The sequence below is a fragment of the Strix aluco genome, chromosome 4 (genome assembly GCF_031877795.1).
Source record: "Strix aluco isolate bStrAlu1 chromosome 4, bStrAlu1.hap1, whole genome shotgun sequence".
Lineage (NCBI taxonomy): Eukaryota > Metazoa > Chordata > Aves > Strigiformes > Strigidae > Strix > Strix aluco.
Window position 1 is genome coordinate 101,728,889 of NC_133934.1, and position 19,975 is coordinate 101,748,863.

General features: G+C 37.6%; 1 protein-coding gene across 3 annotated transcripts in view; it reads left to right on the forward strand.

The window, feature by feature from the left end:
• NUBPL (NUBP iron-sulfur cluster assembly factor, mitochondrial) overlaps positions 1-19,975 on the forward strand; it is an 87,792-nt gene that overhangs the window by 27,621 nt on the left and 40,196 nt on the right. For all 3 annotated transcript variants that reach the window (XM_074824588.1, XM_074824589.1, XM_074824590.1), the window contains 2 exons: positions 3,403-3,442; positions 3,533-3,623. In XM_074824588.1, coding sequence (XP_074680689.1) covers positions 3,403-3,442; positions 3,533-3,623 — 131 coding nt within the window. The remainder of the gene's footprint in view (positions 1-3,402; positions 3,443-3,532; positions 3,624-19,975) is intronic.

The window sequence follows — 19,975 nt, forward strand, 5'->3', positions numbered from 1 at the left end:
TGCTGAGCATGGTGTCATATGGTCTGAGATACCCCTTTGGTCAGTTGGGGTCAGCTGCCCCAGCTTCTTTTGCACCCCCAGCCTTCTCACTGCTGGGGCGGCATGAGAAGCAGAAAAGGTCTTGACTCTGTGCAAGCACTGCTCAGCAATAACTAAAATATCTTTGTGTTATCATCACTGTTTTCTTCACAAATCCAAAACATAACACCATGTAAGCCGCTATGAAGAAATTTAACTCTGTCCCAGCCAAAACCATATGTATAGCTCTGTACATACTTTGTGCTGCACTCATCTGTGGCCACCATTGAACAGCTGTGTTGGGCGTTTTAGAGAAAAAGAACAGAGCAACTCGTTTACCTTGTCGGGATAGTCTGAAAGGCTTGATTTTTCTGGGGGGAGAATGTTTTAAAAAAAAAAATAAATTACAAAATGCAGAAGATCCATCCTAATGACTTCAACATCATTCTTCCCCACGAATAACAGTCCAGCCTTCAGACCAGTCCTCGAACTCTTTTTAATCAGCAATCTGCTGTAATGCTGTCATGAATTTGTATGTTTGCCTTTTCTAGTGTCCTACTTGTATCCTACCAGAAAGGGCATTTTATTGACATTTCATTGGTGCTCTGTTGATCTTACTGATCTGATTTTGTATGTTCAGAGAAAACACAGCACCCTTTTATTTAGGGCCATCAAGCTTACTGAAAAGTTGTAAACAAGGGTATTTTATTTATCTCTTAGCATAGGTGGCATAGTATTGCTGTGTGTTGTGATTTTAAGAAATCTGTTCTGTTGTGTGTTGGATTTTTGGAGCTGTATGGTAGGCATCTGATAACAGGGAAGAAAGTGTTAACTCTGAAAGCAATGGGAACTAGAGATGTTACTGAGATCTCATCAAGCTAAATCTTCTTTACATGTTATGTTTTAGAAAATCTTCACGAAACCCAGGGCGAAGGAGGAGGAATGCCTGTTGCTTTTGATGAGACAAGGGTGATTACCAGAGCCCACTGAAGCACTTTAGATTTGAGATAGTCTTAAGAATGTTTTCTAGCAGTAGGCAAACAGTGGGGTGCTCTGCAGTATATTGTACTACTTTGAGAATATGCAGAACATTATAGCCAGAATATACAGCAGGTTGTGAATTGTTGTGCATTGTATAAATTTGATTAAATCTTGCTGCTTGGAGCAGTTTATAGTCCTTGTTATTAACCAAAGAAAATAAGATCCAGTTTTCATAAAATGAAACTCTACTGTTGAGAAATAAATAGTGCATGTGTTTTAACAACGGAGGAGCCCCTTTGACTACTCTGTAGGTCAATGTTTCTGTACTCACAGCAACTCCTATTTTACCCACTGATGTGAAGGAGAGGGAGATCTCTGAAGGTGTGTCTGTTCCATCAGAGTAGCATGTCTACCAGGGCTTTGTACAGAAGAAACTGTCCATGCAGGTAGTGGATGTTGAGATGTTAATCTCTGGATATTTGACTGACATACTGTAGAGCATTTGGAATGAATTGAGAAGTGTCATAGTATTTTGGTGAACTTTCTCAGAATAAATTAATCTTTTCCATTCTTCTTACCCTCCAGTTCCTGGTTCTCATGTGCTGGGTGGTCAAGGATGTGCCTTCCCTTTGTTTTCTTTCGTTTTTTCTTAAAATTGTTCCTATTTCATGGTAAAGATGAAGCAGACCTTGAATCTGCAGTCATACATGCTGTTGCAAATAGGGTTGGTTTTTTTTTCCTTTTTCTTTTTTTAAAACCCTCTCACAGGTAAATAGTAATTTTTCTCAAGACTTCTAACAGTATTACAACTTGTGGTGGTACACGTTGTTTACAAAGACACCAAAGCAGTGCCTAGAGATGGCTCTAGGCTGAAGTTCAGATATCATCAACTGCAGAGAGGAACAGTAAGACTGTGATTCCTGGAGATGCAGTTAGACAGTATAATGCCACCAGAATAAGCCCTGACTGAAACACTGAGAAGAGCTGTGTAAGTAGAGAAGAGTTGTATTACACTGGTGCAGTGCATCAGTCCAAGCCCATCTCTTCTCCAACAGCAGTTCCATACTCATTCCTGAATGCAGTAGTAATGCAAGTGATTTGTTTAGCTTCCTATTTTGTTCTTTTTGAATTGTAAACCAAAACATCCAATTTACTTTCAGCCATATTTCTACAAAATTGCATGGCTTGAATGCCCGCTTCCTTGATTGCTTGAAAGCTTTCATCAGTAGAGTTTAGCTGTTTAATTTTCATGCTCTTGGGTGTTATTTTGTTGGAATTTGGAGTTCAGCTTTGAATGCACTGCATTATATTTACATTGCTTTTATTTTACTATCTATTTATATATTTTACTTTGGGTGCATCAAAGGTTTCTGTCAAAATACGTATTATAATATATTTTTTATTGCTTAAAGTGTTCTTTCTGTTTTCTGCTGGTTCCTGCCTGTGCATGATCTTAAAATAAAACAGCTAGACCAAATAAAATTCCTTTTGTTCTTAAGTGTGTGTGTGTTCACCATTTTGAGATAAGGTGTGGATTTAGATGGCAGAGACGATAAAGAGGAATTTTTGGCTTTTGCAAGGTTTTGTTTTGAATGCACATTTTTGGTTTACTTTCTGCTTGCTTGCAGTATTTGCCCCCTGCCCCCTTTATTTTTTTCTTGCCACTGGACAGCATAGGAATATGGAGCATGACAAGGACATTCCCTCTGCAGTGTTCAAATAAGCATCTTTTGTTCCGAGAGATGTTTAGAAGTCTTGCAGACTTCTGCTGGTCTGAAAAAGTCCAGGACTTCTTACCTGCAGCTGTTGACAGCATGTAGTTTAGGGGTGGCTTTATTTGGTACCTCTCCTCTGGGGTTTCAAAGCAGTCTTAAAACAACGAGAATTCCCCAAAACAGTGGTGTGTTAATGGGAGCGATCCTCTGATTCATGAGATTAGTGAATAGCATAGTTTTAAAAAAAAAATTTAAAATCCTGTTGTGTTGTAGGACTTTGATTTTGTTCTGATATAAATGACTTGGCATTTAGTGAAGTATTGCAGAAGTAGAAGGCTGTCTAATAGGGGATTTACGCCTCGCAGCTTGGGGATTTCATACGAATAGATGAAATTGGTTTCATCAGCACAAAGTGACATTATATTATGGGCAAATGCATTGTTATTCTGGCAAAAAAATGAATTGTATCAGTAAAATGGAACAACCTAAGAAGTAGCGAGGCCAGGTTCTTGGGCAGAACAGATAAATGTATACATATATTGAAGGGATGAGGCGAAAATGCTTTTAACAGAGAGGGAAAACAGCTCTTAAAAGGAAGAAAATTGTGTAAGCTTATTTCTTTAAAAAAACTTTAAAACGAAACTAACTTCTCCCACCTCAAAAAACCCCTTGTTTACTTCTGTTTTAGAAAATCTAATGCGACCCCTTAAGAACTATGGAATCACATGGTGAGCATATGTTTTTATTTAAATCAAGCTTCTTTACAGATGTACTTGGTATTGTGCTGGAAAGCTTAAGTTTTTGCTTTGTTATTTCAGCATGTCTATGGGTTTCTTGATAGAAGAGACTGCCCCGGTTGTGTGGAGAGGGCTCATGGTAATGTCAGCTGTTGAGAAATTGTTGAGACAGGTAAGGACTTAGGTACATATTTGTGTTTCAGACTAATCGGTTATTTTAAAATTCATTTAACTGATGCATGAGCGTCAGTGATATTATTTCATATATTAGTGGTGAGCAATTTTGTAGCTTGGTTATCTTAAATTCTAATAAATTTAATATTAACTTCAGGTAAGAGGGAAAGTTGACACTTTTTGCATTCACTGATCCCCTTCAAATAGAACTGTTGTTTCATGCATTTGATGAGTGAATCACTCCAGTTTACCTTCCTTCTCATTCCTTTTTATGTTTCTTTATGCAATTGATAAAAAAAAATAAAAAGGCATTTTTTGAAGTTGCCTAAGGATTTGTATGTATAGGTATCTATGCTAATCTACAGCTGTATTCCCTTACATGCTTGTTAATTCACCAGCACTAAGAATTCTTGGATGGCATTTGACATATGACAGGTACATGAAAATCATTAGATACCATCTCTGTGTAATGCAGATAGATTGTTAGTTAATAAATTTCCTGGCATATGGAAGCGGGGTGGCTTTTTTATTTCTTGACAGATTTTTTTTTTCCCCTTCTTATTGTGAATAGATCTGTGAAGTGCTAATGAGACAAACAGCTGAAAAAATGCATTAAGGTTGCATGTTTAGACTTTGAAGTGACCCAGGTTGTTAACAGCTGATATCCATTCCAGGGATTTAATGTATACAGCTTGGAGATCACTAGGTTTCTGTATGTCTTCTGTAAATGCCTCCAAATTTTGTGCTCCTTTAATGACTGGAAAGAAGATTCACCCCCCCCCCGCCTTTTTCCATTTTTACTGAATTCTCCTCTAACACAGAGTTTAGAATAGTGGCAACCATTGCCCTAGTCGGAAAAGCCATCTGTCTGCCAAAATTTCGGGAAGAACATCTTTGTCTAGATTTGGCCTTTAAAAATAAGGGGTATCCACGCCAATAGCTGTGGAAGGCTGTTCTAACCTTTTTGTGTGTTGCATTGCATTGGCCAGACTCACAAAGACTAGAGCCTAAAACCTCGAAGGTAGAGCTAAAGTTAGCACCTGCTGTATTGGCGTACTCCACCCTGGGAGACTGAAGACTGGCAGGCACTCCAGTGCCATTACTTCAATCAGTAGTATCCCCAGATGGGAAGCATGTGCCAGCATCCTTGTGGAGGGTAGGGATGACGCTGTGTAATGAGCTCGTTGCTCCCTAGCAACCGATGAAGCAGTTGCATGCTGGCCGATTATGCTGTAGGAACGAGACAGAGTCCATTAATGCTTGGGGCATCAGTGATTTCTATGACAGTGAAACCTGAATTCTGAAAGAGGAAGGCTTTAAGCTAAATTTCTTCTACCCACAAGCATTTTGCTTCTGCATGACAACCAGGGTAGTCTTAAATCTGTGCTGGAAAGAGTTGTTTGCATCTCCTCCTTTGAAGAATGGAACTCACAGATCACGGGGAGAGCCAGCAGATTCTATTTGATGTACAGTTGGTTTTTAGAAAATATGTAATAAATTTTACAGACTAACACATGCTATTTTGGTTTTAAAAACTGTGATCTCCTTTCTGCCATAGTTACTAGGCAGTCTCAAAAAGGGGTTAACTGTAGAACCAATGGTGTTAGAGCCTTGGACACCTAAACAGGAGAGGGCCACAGCATGCGATGATGTTTTTATGGATACTCTGATTACATTTTATATTAGAAATAGTTTTGTGATCTGTTGGGGGCTTTGAAATTTTTCCTTGTTTTCTCTTTATGTGTTCTGGTTGGTCTTAGCTATTACCTTTTGTTTGACAGGATAAAGTTGCTAGCAAGAATGAAATACTTCTGCTTGTATTTAACTTTCTGAAACCATGTTCTTAAGAAATAGCTGCTTTACCTCTATATAAACCATTTAAATTAGCTCCCTAATCTAGATTTATAGTACAATATAAATGTAAGGGGCTTGTGTGTCTTCAGACATCAAGCTGATAAAATATTAAATTCTTAAAATACTTAAGTCAGCCAGGTAGAAAATGCAGAGGTTCCAAGACTTTTGCATTAAAAACACTGGTGGTATTTTATAATAGTGTTTATTGGTAGATGGTGAAGGGTTTTTTGCTTAAAAGCATCAAGGGTATGCATTCACTCTGTAAATAACGTTGGATGCTTGTTTGATTCCCCCCCCCCCCCCCCCAACCAAATCTGTTTTCTGGAGTTTATCATGCTTCAGATACTCCAATAAAGCATTGAAGGGCCTAGTTTCCAAATTTCCAAATTCGTTAATGGGGACTTGTTAACTCGTTAACTTGTTAGCTCATAATTGGTCTGTGCTTGTAACGAGTATTTAAATGCTTCTCTTACATTTGCAACTTATTTAAATCTCTGGAATTCTTACTTTAGAAAATACATTTGTTAAATACATACATTATGTGCCTTCTTACATACTCACTGCATATAACCTCACACTTTGTAATACATATACATTTGTCCTTTTCTGGTTTTAGTACTTTGGCGGATGAATGGCTTTTCAGCACAGTCTAGAGCCCACCCTCATTTTTGTCTCTTTACTTCTACTTGCATATGGCCAGCATGTACATCACTTTTCAGATAAAACATCACTTTTTAAATCCAGGCTCTCCTTCTGCCACATGTCTAGTCTTGAGAAGCTACCTTTGTTCTTGTGTGTTGTGTGGTGTCAGACTGGTAGTTAACAGGCAATAAGTTAGACCAAGAAGACCAAAATTAGTGCTTGGTGTTTCTCTGGTCATCCATATCTTATGAGCAAGGATGGTTTTTTGGAACACATCATATCATTTTCCTTAAACAGAGTTTGAAGGAAATGTGCCTTATAATACGAAATAGAGTTAACAGTTTAGTTTACTATATTACATATGCTACATATATATTGATATGTGTGTATCAAATCAGTATATAAATGAAAATATATTGATTCTGTAATGTGTCTGACTTATTAAAAGTATTGCTCAATAGAAAAGAAGGAAAGGGATGATGATAAGTTACTGAAAGAACAAAAAATACATAAGGAAATAATTTTTCACCTGTAGTGAATTACAAACAGTAATGGAACATTTGATTCTGTATAAACATATTCATAACTCTTTCAGTTAAATATATCTCTAGTTTACATGCCTTGAAATTATCTGAAGTTTTGTTGTGGCTGAGAAGCGAGTTCTTCATTCATGTAATTACAAGTACAGTAGGCCCGTTTACACTGCAGGGTGATTTTTTTTTTCTCTTACTTGGGTTTTAACTCTTCCTATTTCCCTGCCACAGTTATCTTCGTGTAAGAATTCTTTCACCTCTGTTAACACTTCCTTTGAATCTTGCTTGCCTGTAGGTGAGATAAAAAAGAGAGTACCTTTTTGTTTACTTGAGTTGTTTTAAAAGATAGTTCTTTTCTCTTAAGGTATCATTAAAGCCCAGGTAAGGATGTTTTGATAGTTTTTCAGCATCATCTGTAGCACTAGGCTTTTTCTATTCAGTTTTCACTTAACATACATTACAGAAGCTGCCTACTCCTTTGTATAGTCCCATTCAGCGCTTGTTCCTTTACTCTGTGTGTGTCTTGACCCAGTGCTATGGGACTTAGTTCAGATTAAACAAGCTACGTCAAGAGTTCATCATCTTGGTGTGTTTGTTGTGGGAGTGACTTCTGATTAGCCTTCAGGCTAAGTACAGTGAAGATAATAATTTTTTTGAGAGTTACCTAAAGCCTGTACTTGAACAGTAATGTGTCTGAAAAGCTCTGTTGAAATAAGTATAAAGTAGGCAGCTAAGAACCTTAGAAATACAAAGATTATTTAAAAAAAAAAAAGGCAAGCAAAACTTTTTTCCTGACTTAAACTGCTTTTGCAACGAGGATTTTAAATGGTCATTACCACTGTCCCATACAGTCTGTATGGTAAGTTTTCTAGCACCATTCTCATTTCTGTCTGAGGACATCTTGACAGTTCAGTGGCAAAGGAGCAATTAGAAGGGTGCAGGCACAATCCTTAACTGATTTAGGAGCGTCATGACTGGCTGCTGTATGTCCTGGAGTATATTGTGGCAATTGTTCTGCCAAAAGTTTGGGGGAGAGGAAATGGTACTGTGTTGGCTGCCAGTTTAATAGCTGCTATAGTCATAGCAGCAATACAAGTGGAGGGGGTTTCTTATTTAGGCAGTAATCAGTAAAACTTTTAATGTGAAGGATAATAGGTGTTGGTTTCTCTGATCTTGAACTCTATCTTACTCTACATGTGTTATCAAGTTGAAATAGCAGTAGAGAAGGAAAAAAATTCAATATGCAGTGGACAAGTCAGCTATTAAAAAAAAAAAGGGACTACAGGCAAAATACAAATGCATATTTTGGCATGTAGTGTTCTCCTTGTATCTTTGTCATATCAATAGATAAAGTTGTATCACTATTAGAAGCAAGCATTACCTACACAACATGGATTATAGATGTCAGCAATTCTGTTAAGTGCAAACAGTCCCCCTGGAACTAGCCCAAAAATCTGCTGTCTTTTTAAGGCGGGGATATTTGGTTGATTAACATCCTTAGTAGGATTTATTACTCTGATACGACATTTTAACCTATGTTTTTGCAGGCTAGTCAGATCTTTAATGGCAAGACTCTTGTATTTCTTCCTTATCATGCTCCTCTAGAGTATCAAGAACACTTTGTGCATTGGTAGCATCCTTGGTTTAGCATGGCTATAAAGTAGAGCCTCAGCACTGTTAAGTGTATTGTGAGCTCTAAAGGTTCCTTAGATGTACCTGATAAGGATGAACACATTTTTCCGGAAAGACGATGAAGCCTTTCTTGGAGTGTCTCAGTTCTAATGAGTTACTAAAATACTCTTACTGATTGTAATTCCTCCATCTCTTTCTTGCTGCTTCTTTTAGCACTGCTTTAGTGCCTCTGTTTTATAACAGGTATGTATTGAAAGAAAATTAAAATAAAGTTCCATTGGTAGGGATATAATCAGAAAGGACAGAATACAGGGAAGTTAGCAGAAAGCAAATAATGTAAAACTTCGAGTGCAGAGCAGTTGTATGTGAGCAAAAGGAAATGGGTCCTTGCACTTTGAATCATGGACAGGCTTTATCTCCTATAGGTTCCTGTTGAAAATCATAAATTCAACCAAAAAAATGATCAAAATTGATTTATTATATCAACCCGAAGCTGAATAGGGCTGTAGTCTGAAGAGCCAGTCTTGTCCTTTAAAAAAACTTTAACTCAGTTTATGTGATTATTACAATTATATATAATTTTGAAAGTGTGGCTACAGATGGAGATCATTGTGTGCTACTTTCCTTCTGAAGCTGTCCTTTACTAAGAGAAGAACTGCTTTGAAACCGAGCACTTGCCAGAGGTAATGGTGGTAGTATTTATATAGTAGAGTGTGTATGTGTGATACATATATGTACTCAAACCTTTTTTTGTAGCATAATTCTCTGATGCCTAGTTATCATACATAAGTAGTTGTGGAGTATCATATGTTATTTGGAATAGGAAGGATGCTGACAGATGGATAAATTGTCTTTGAAATATTGAGCAGACTGTGGGTTGTGAGGTCTGCAGTACTTCTCTATGAAAAAGCTGCCATAAAAGCAACAGTGGAGTGAATGAAACAGTAAAATTTATGTTTAAAGATCTGGGATTAGATTAATTTGGAAACAGCAGAAGTATTTAATTCTTGGAGAGCAAAGACTGTGGAGGCTATATTGTTGTGGGTTTTTGATCATTGCTTGAAGTGGCCTATCTCTATAGAGGAGATTATAGATGTTCAATACTATTTTTGTTTGACATATGTTAGTTAGTAAATTATTACGTGCAGTTGCTACTGTTTGAGAAGTGTATATGTAGTTATTGGTATTCTCCTTTCCACCATTTAAGTTGGAGAGGTTGCATATGTGGATTTGAAGGCTAGTTTTCTTTAAATGTTGTTTATTTTAGGTATATGTTAATGCTGCACTTGAGAAGACAAGAAAAATAGATAAGGTATTGAGACTAAATGTATTTATACCTGGTAAAATAGCTACCATGCTGCCATCGACTGTTTTACTGTGCATATTCTTCTGCACAGCAGAATGTTCTGTATATGGTGTCTGTAGACATCAGTCTGATCTCATTTATCATGTGTGTTTATAACATACTGTGTTAAATCTCATATAAATTTTCAGTTTTGTACTGTATTGTTTGCCTGTGTGTATAAATAGATTTCTTACGAACAGAACAATGGAGAAACTAGGGGAAACCATTCCAAATTGGAAGGAATGATGTATATTTAATTTGGAAGCAATACATGACAAGAACATTGTCAGTAAGGTAGTTAGGTACTACATGCTGAGCTGTCTGCCTGATTGATTAGTGTGATTTACTAAGATTTGTCCTTCGGCTTCTGTTTGTGTCCACATACTGTCTTTTGCCTTATGTTTTTGGGACCATTGAAGTTTCATTCTGTTTTTATGCAGTGTTCAGCACTGTAGTGAGTTATCACCTGAGATATGCCCAGAAATATAAAGACTAGGATTTACAAATTCCAAGTAGATCTAAACTTCGTCCTTTGATACTTTTTCATACTTATGAAATAAATTTGTTATACTTTTTTTTTCTACTGAGCACAATATATTTTGTGTTGCAGGTTCCCAAAGTATATGTGTGTGTCAATGATATAAAATCTGTTAAGAATGCCTAAGATCAGTGTAAACATATGACTGGTATTCACCATGACTGATATTCATCAGAACCTAAATGTCTTTAGCAGATACATGCACAATTGCTTAACTTCTGATGGTATATACTACCTTGCATGTATATTCTCCAGCAAAGAGCCATCAAGGTGATAAGGGGGATGAAGCATGTAGTACGTGAAGAGACACTGAGAGAACTGGAGGTTTTTTGGTTATGAGAAGGTTCAAGGGAGATATGAACTGCGGTCTTCAACTACGTAATGGATACGTACAGAGATGATGAAGGTAGGTGTTTCCTGAATGTGCACAGTGATAGCACAAGAGGTAATGAATGTAAGTTGCAGTATATAATAAGACATGGCAGGGGAGGGGGAGTGTTTGATTTTTTTACAGTGAAAGCAATCAGAACAGGTTGCCCAGACAGATTCTAGCACCTCTCTTTTGGAAAGTATTCAGAACTCAGCTGGGTAGGACTCTTGAGTAACCTGCTCTAAGTTGGTCCTGCTTTGAGCAGCAAGATGGACCAGACAGATAATGTCCTGAGGTGCCATCAAACCTAAGTTATTCTGTGAATCGTTCTAAAATTGGCATTCCATTGCCTATTTGACTATTAGTATGTAACCCCATTAAAGCCTGTAGCTCAAAGAGGAGAAAATGGTTCTGCCTTTCACAAAGATTGCTGGTTAGAGTACTCACTCAAAACCTAAACTGAAATGCAGGTGTCTCTCTAAGTGCCCTAATCACTAAGCTAGACAGTCATGCTAGCTCATCTCTTGCTCGAATGAATATACAATTAAGTCTTGCAATCAAATGAGCAAGTTTCAGCATTATGACTGAGAGCATCCTTTCCTCAGTAGCATTTCCAGTCATTTGGCCAGTCTCTTTGGACTTTAGAGGTGCTGATCAGATCCCTGTAGGCAGAGACATAGAAGTTGAACCCAAATAAGGATGCTCGTTCAAGAGATAAGGCTTAACATGAACTATGAAATTAAAAAGAAAATAGAGAAATATATATGTATTTTTTTCCTGTCATACCTCTTGTTTTGATAGAAGTACCCTGATCTAGGAGAGGTTTAAAAATGAGGATTCTAGGCTTGTGTGAGTTGATGTGCTCTTGGGCATTTTAGAATTGAGTAGCAATGCCATAAAGAAGGTTGTGCTGGAGACTTATGGCAACTTTTTGCTTTAGCTTTAGTAGTTTATTGCCTAGGATGCAGACCTTTAGGAAACTCAATCTAAGGCATCTGGCCCTCCTCTGTAGTGCAAGGAAAACCATAGCTTGATTTTTTTTTTTTTTTTTAAAATCTTGCTATTGGTGTCGACCTTGAGTATTTTACAGTCTAAATTGGACAAAGAAAAATTCAAAGATGGTGGCAAAAGAAATCTTAAAATAAGAAGTTACACATGTAGAATAAATCTTTTATGTCCAGACATTTTAGAAGAAGGGTTGAAGAAAGGCAAGCAGGAATGAATTCAAGAATGGACTCTGGAGACATGGATTTGAAGGCTAGCATGTTTTTAATTGTTTTCTAAACAGGAATACTGGTGGGACTTATTTACATGAAAAATTTCAAAATACAGCATACAATAGACACCAAATGCCACTCTTCCACTAATAAAGGAGTCCTTTCTTTCTAGCTGCTCTAGGTTAGATGCAAAAAGGGACATGGGTATTGCTGTGGTGAACATTGAAGTGCCTGCAGGAGTGGAAAATCAAACCAAAGCCTAGGCTGGAGCCACTGTGTACCCGGGGTGGTGGGAATCCATCACTCTCCTCAGATAGTACCCCATAGAGAGAATCCTGTTGCTATCCTCAGGTAGCACCCCAGTGGTACTATCTGAGGGGAGTTACTTTCGCCTCCTGGATTTACCTTCATACTCTTTGGCACTGTCTTAGGAGAACAGGTGCAAGACTTGGATTTTAAGGGTAGCAAAAACTTCTTATCCTTCAGATCCATGGCTTGAGCAAATTGGTGTAAAGTTCCAATTTTGCTGTGTTTCATCATTTACATGGTTAATTTCATTGGAGTCTTGCTCAAAGATGAAATTATTGTTAGTGTGGGCAAAAAAACTGTCTCATCAGTGTAAAATTAGTGAGAGAGTGTATTGGTGGATGAGAGGGAGCAGTGAAATGGGATTTAGCAGAGAATGACACGTATTGGGTCAGGAGGAAGACGACAATAACAAGTTGATGGCTCTTTTTTTTGCAGCTATATTTTGAATGAATTGAAAGGATCCCCAGAATAGTAATAGTGAGTCAATGATGAAAATTATTCTTATTGTAGATGTAAAGAGCAAGTGAAGAAAAAGCACTGCAGTGAAGCCAGACAATTTTTTTTTTGTACAGATTTTATTTTTAACACTTTTATGTTTAGGAAGGACACTCTATCAAGAGATTACCACTGAAGGCATTTAACTTGCATTATGGCAGTAAATTTTCAAGACAGGAAAAGAGTGAGATGCCACAATGGGAAATTGTAGCAAAGGTGGTCAGCAACATGAATAGCTCTGTATTTTTTTCAAACTTTTATAATATTTTTGCCTTTTAATACACATTTAAGAGTCTGTGCACACTTGTCTGTTTATCAACAGAATAGATGTACCTAAAGATATATGCTAAATGCAGGTTAATACTGTTTTCTTCTTTCTGTATTTTGTGTTTTGGCAACATCTGCTATTTGAGAATTTTTGCTAATTTCAGAATTGACTTGTCTTTCATAATATTCATGTATTTATCCAGTCTGCAAGTAATTGAGGAGTTGAAGCAGATAGTCTGTAGCAGGATATTTACAGTTTACATTTCACAGAGCTAAACAAAGCTGTGCTTATATTATAAACTACAAAGATGTATTTATACTTTGCAGTGCATAATTCTAAAATACTGTAGTCTCACCAGGTGTCACTACAGTGAAAAATTTGCCAGCATTTCAGCAATTACAGAAGTATTTCTTCTGGTTCATTTTTCTGTTTTGAGTTATCTTAGCCTGAGGTGGGCATAGAGATTGTTAGTTCAGGCTAAAGTCTTCTACTTTACAGTTTGGAAAAAAAAAAAAGAAAGTTGAGACATTGCTATTCTTCAGAACAGTAAGAGCAGTTGCATCTTTAGAGAATTGGGATACTTTTCTGTTTCTATTTTGGTGATCCAAAGTATGAAAATTAAAAGATCCAGACATTTCATCCCTATGCATAAGATCACTGATATTATGTATTTATTTGTTTTAGAAAGACAAGATCTGCTGTTGAGATATTTTGAAAAGAGGAACAATGCTCAATAATAAATAGTGGCCAAACTTTGCAGTGCTAAGACTGCAATTTGATGTACTACTAAGACTGCATCTACAGTTGACAGACAGGAAACAATAGCTCTGAATGTTTGCGAGATTTTTTTTTTTTCTTAAATCTTTAATGACCTTTCCTTTAAAGCAAGGAAGGTCAATTGGCATCCCTCATTTTATCACTGAAATTAAGGAAACTGTTTCAAGGGCAAGATAAGCAGATAACCCAGTCACACCTTTTAAAAGAATTTGTTTTAAAAAATGCTTATACTGATTTTTTTGTTATGTTTATTTTGCTAAGACTAAAGGATGAATAAACTAATTTCTTCTCATCCAGAGCCCAGTGAAACCAGTGGAAATCTTGACACTAATTTCTACACCATGCTGTAGTTGTGATGTCGATGTTTAGCAAAGTCTGTTACAGGAATTTGTATAATCATCACTAATGCTGAAATACTGATAATCACCTTGAAAGGTCTTGTCTGTCCAGAGAGAACTGCCTTAACCAGTTCCAATCAGTATGTACATATTTAAATGAAATAATTGTACTTCCTGGAGATTAGAAGCTAAACATAGATTCAGAGAGGTACTGCAGCCAAAAGTGTGGGAGGTGGCAGAAAGCTTCTTTCCACCCCTCTGCCCCCCAGGGTTAACTCCCTGTGAAGTTAAGAGTATTCCTACCATCACCCTTTTACTGAGTGCTCCTGTATGTTATGGGATGGGTTTATTTGAACGAATATGAGCTTGATTCTTTCTTTTTGTTTCTGCTGAAGCTACAAAACCTGTTCTGTTGCATTTCTTCACTTAGTGAAGGAAGCTGGATCTATACGGATCCCTGTTGCTTTTTTGGCTCACGTTAGCAGCTGATATGAAAAGGGATTATAGTCTCTAAAAGGAATTGACAATCATAGAAGTGTTAGGAGAGCCAGAAGAAAACAAAAGCATTAGCCAAGGACTTACTGCTGAACTGGAAGCATTTGCAGTAAATGTATTTTAACTATCTTCGAGGATTAAAAAAAGGCAAAAAAAAAAAAAAAAGCCTAACAACACAGTGAGAATGTATTTACAGCAAACATTTCTTGGCCTGGTTCCTCAGCTGTCATGGTTATGACTGTGCAACTACTGCTGCTGTGGGAACAGGCTGTGAGAGTGTTTTCTTTGCTCTGCTTCCAGAAGTCTCATCTCTCGCACAGATTACACAGGTATGCATGTGTCTGCCCACTTTTGCATAAAACAAAACAAAGGCAAAATATGCAACTGTTTTGCTGGGTTTGTTAACTAGACGGGAAGAAATGGGAGAGAGTTCATGGTGTCTCAAAATGGCTGTGCTAGGGCTAGAACGGATGGGGTTGTGTGTTTTGTTTTTTTTTTTTTTTTGTTTTTTTCCCCTTGGGCTTTTGAAGTAAACTGTTTTGAGGTTTAGGATTTCTCAACAACAAAGTTCAGATCTTTGGGCCTAAATGGCATCCAGCTTCATTCTTGAAAAGACGTGGCGATTTAAGCATATTCTTAAGTGTTTGCTCTAAACAGTAATACCGATGGTAGTGGAACTAGGAAAAGAGAAGGCACTATTTGTTTTCTTTTCTAAATGAAGCTTCCATTATTACATGAGACTTTTCAAAAAATAGTAGACACCTAATGCCACTCCTCTATTTTCTCTATTCTTTTCCACTTATAAAGGCATCTGTTCTTTTTCTCTAGCTGCTGTAGGTTAGATGCAAAAAGGGACACGGGTATTGCTGTGCTAAACATTGCAGTGCCTAAGAGGTAGGTGCCCGGCCTGCAGGAATGGAAGATTAAACCAAAGCCTAGGCTGGAGCCATTGCATACCTGGGGTGGTGGGAATCCATCACTTGTGGTGGAGTACTTGTGGTACTCCTGGAGGTACCTTCATACTCTTTGGCAGTGCCTTAGCAGAATAGGTGCAGTATCTTAGAGTGCTGAAGGTTAGAGCTTGGTGTGGAATAAGTGGAGATTAATGGTGTAAGTCAAAGTTGATAGTTTTACCGGCTGGAAACGAACAGTACTGAAGATGTTGAAGAAGAGGGCTATTAGGAAAAGCCTTTCTGTCTCTGTTCTGGATTTCAGTACCTAATTGTAGCCTGTATCGGACAGCTGTGTGGAGTGGGGATTTAGAACCAAAATGGACTATCTTCTGATAGGTCCAAGACATGTCTTTTGGTTTAACTTGACAGGCTTATTCTCTGTCCATAATAACAGCGTGGGAAGTTTCCATAAGCATTCAGCCAGGACATGGGAGCTGCAAGTTCAGATACTTTCTCAGTTTAGCATTTAAGCTTGTATTTCCCGCTACACAGGAGAGTGCCCTGAAATCACATACAGCTGTCAGATCCTTCTGCTTTACAGGCTAGGGATGCAGGATTCCTGGGGCTAGGACTAGACATGCGAAGGGGGAGCGTGACCAGTGCTATGCAGGAAATTCAGTTAGTTAATCTGAAGTGTCAGCTTTCCAGGTGAATACCACAGCTACTGGCCTTATACAGGGTCCTGGTTGCTTCCATGGCTTTTGCTTTCTTGGTTGTACAGTGGTCCAGGTAAATGCTACCTGCCTGGGAAATTGAAACTCACATCTTCCAATTCATAGAGAGGTTCTCTTATGTCTACTTACAATATTAAACAGCTGTGATTATAACCGCGAAACCACAGGTTGGGTTTGGGTTTTTTTCAATTTTTTTTCTAATGGTTACAAGTGCTCAACTTTGTGTTGGATTCAGTGTTCTCACCGGCAGGTGCATTTAGAGCATGCCTGCTAGATTGAGTCTGTAAGACTTGCTCCTTTTTCACATATGTGTGTGTAATTAATGGATCTCAAATGGGCTTCAGGTAGGAGCTTGGTGCTCTGTGGAGATTTTGGTATTTCCCTTCCCGAGTAGTCAAGATCTTTGGGAGAATTTTTAGGGTTGCTTCTGAATGTGTAGGTGGAGCTCACCAAAGCTGCTTTAAAAAATTTTTCAGCATTTCTTTTTCATCTTTTTCATCAAAACAAAAGTGGAACCTCCCCACCCCTGAACCTTGATACATCGTGTAGCATTGCACGCTAATTTTACTCAGTAAATAAACTATGAATGTAACTATATAAACAGCTTGTTAAAATTAATATTGAATTAATATATGTTAAACTGATTGCATAGGGTTTTTTTAATAATCCAACTTGCATTCTGTTGGAAGCTGACAGACTGATCCTTCACTCACACCATCCCCCCATATATATCTTGCTCCCAGAAAATAACTGCAGATATCCAAGAATAGCAGCAATTTTTGTACCAGTATTCTTTGTAGCAAGTGATTATTTCTCACGTACCAAGTGATTGACACAAACGTAAAGTAATTGTGCTTAAGATACCAGAGATTAGTGTCTGTTCCGCCTCCCCAACAAATAAAACCCTCCACTTTTCTGTACTATTTATGAAGCTGCGGTAGGTGTTTCTCCTTTTAGAGTGTTTTGCTCCATCAACAGTATCTTTTAAAAGAAGGAATATGTTCTCCCAGCAGAATGATGCCTTTGAAATACAGCTCTTTTCTTATGCAACTAAAGTGGGTGCCCATTTTAAGTACTTTTCCTGGCAAATTACTTTAATTAGGTTTAGAAGACAAGTAACACTTTTAGTTTATTGTTGCAGATTCATGACTGAGGGCACTGGTGAATGCAAAAGCATGGTTCTGTGGGCACAGCAATTATTTTGGCAATCTATATGCAATGCTTTCACAGATTATCAGTTGTCTAATTCATAGTAAATACTCTTACTACTCTAGGAATAAGACATTCAGCACCTCATTGTGGGAGTGTTATGTGCACAACTGCAAAATGTGTACAATTTTTACATTGTAATTTTTTATGTTTACATCTTGTCTGTGTCTTTAATACACTTTCAGTGTTCCACTCTTTGTAAGGACAACCTATATGCAGTTGTTCTTGCGCCTTTCTGACCTAAAGGCAGTTCTTTTAACAGAGAATGTATGCCAACTTCACAGTCCCAGTCCCATGGTTAAGAATTCCACCAAGTCAGTGATCTGCTCTGTTCACTCTCGCGTGTGCTCTCGCTTACATTCACTTTTTACACTCTCTCATCCTCTTCCTCAAATCCATTCCTGTGGATTTGAAAGGTTCTATGTTTTGTGCAGCCTTGTTGTGACTTCTTGTTGGGAGTATTGATTGTTATGCTCCGAGGTAATTCAAGCAGACTCTCCAATGCTGGTTTCATTAACAAGGGTAGACTATTGTGAATTCAGTGACTGGGGAGGATATGTTTGTGAATTTTAAGTATGGAAAGTTGGGAGGATGTATTTTTGTCCATATTTGTGAAAAACAGGTTATTTAACCCCCCCCCCCCATTTTATTATTGAAAATTAATTTTTTGCATCAAGAGTACTTACTGTGAGATCTGTTGACGTCTCACCAGCCAAAAAAACAAGTCCTATATTGAGATTTACTGTCTTTTGGCCTCAGTTCAGTGGTCTATATCTAACTGATTCTATACCAGTTTTTATATTGCACAATTTATGGTAATATTGGAGGGTTTTCTTCAGCAGCCTTTTAAGTGACTTGAATAACATCTATCGTTGTTTTCTTCTGTAATCCTTTTTCTGAAGGCCTTAGACTGATCTCTGTAGAAGTTTCCTTTGCTGTATAAAAAGCATTACACATTGTACTTAAGAAACAGAATTTTCTGACCTTTTAAATCTAATGATTTTTAGTTTAAGCCCTAATTTAAAATCAGTGTTTCAATGATGGATGTGAAATGGTGCCTATACTAGTGTCTTGGTGCCCCAATAAGGAATTTGTTAATTTTCTTATTGTACCAAAAATTGAACTGAAGCTTAAGGAAGTTAAATGATTTGTGAAGAGAATTAGGAATATTGATTTCCGTTGCATAGTTTTAGTATTCAGTCAAACTATATATCAGCTTTTAACATCGTTACGGAAATACAGACTAAAATATATATGGGGAGTGGGCATAATAAGCTTCTCCCTTTTGATATTTGTTGCCAACACTGTTTATATTTCCTTTTGTTACTATTGTAGGGAAAATCTGAGTCACACAACATATATAAATTTTATGAGCTTATATTGGGTCCTGATAATACTGCCTTAAAAATGTTTTGTTAGCTTTGGGTTTGATAGCTAATCAGTGCTTTTGCCTTTGTGTGTTAAAAAGGAGAACTCAAAGAGAATTTATAGTTCAGATCATGTGCTTAACATAGCTACATCAACCTGGTGATTAGTTTAATTAGATGATGTCATGCTAACTCACTTTCTTCTGATTTGTTTACATTTATATGACTGAACTTTTGTGCTTAATTTTCTTGCTGAAAGACAGAGGAATAGAAACTTGCCTCATTCCATATTTCTTTTCCAGGTGTCATTATTCAGCAGTTGAACTACAGACAGTTCTATATCATAGAACAAGAAAAACAAGATGGTGTATTTCTGCAGAAACATTTCTGCAAACTATGTAGTGCAGACTGTTTGTGGGTCAAGGGTAGAGAGCAGCAGATCAACAATCAATCCTCAGACTGCATAATAAAAATTTGCTTCTCAAACTGTCATCTTTTAGAGAATATGTGCTTTGAATCCCTGAGAAATGGGAATCTCAGCTCATGAAAGCTCTTTGTAGTAACAACTTGAACCTAGTGGAAGAGTCTTCTATAGTGGTAGTGCTGATACGGTCTCCATCAGTCATGCTGGGAATGCACAGAACTATTGCTTTTGAGTCATCTGTCCCCAGAGACTGTCCCCAGACTCTTGTGGACATGCCAGGCTGCCTCACAGCTGTGTGCCACCTTCCCTTTAGGCTGATGCGCCGTTGGCTGGACTTTCTGAAGGTGAGCAGAAAGCCCAGTGTTGAGTGCCTTCTCTCCGTCTCCTGGAATGCTCCATAGAGAATAACTTCTTCATTGTTGTCTTCTTGGAGTTGTTTAATTTTGTAGGTTATATAAATGAAGGTGACAGGAACTTCAGGCTACTGCACTTGCCTTCCGTTCTTAATATTATTAAAAGCCATCAGGGAGGAGGCGGCCAGTTTCTGTTTTGGTTGTTGAATTCAACAGGAATCTGGCTTTCTTCCTAGGCATTTATTTCTAAAAGTTACTCTTGGTCTATATTGAGAAAGGATAGGAAAATTTCCTTCTCTGTATGGAAATCTTTGGACCAAACTGTTATGCTTCACCTCAACTTTTCTCTGAACTTGGCAGAACAGGCTGCTCAGAAATACCTTAGAGGGAATTTGAACCTTTGCAGTGCATCTGTTTTTCATGGTGTTAGATTGCAAGGCTTTGAGATTTGTTCAGCATCAGAGGACAAGTCAAAAGGGGCAGTTGTCTTTGTTCAGAAAGTGTCGAGTTGTATTAAGCACTATGGCGTATCCTGCTATGGTATAAGTAGTTATTTC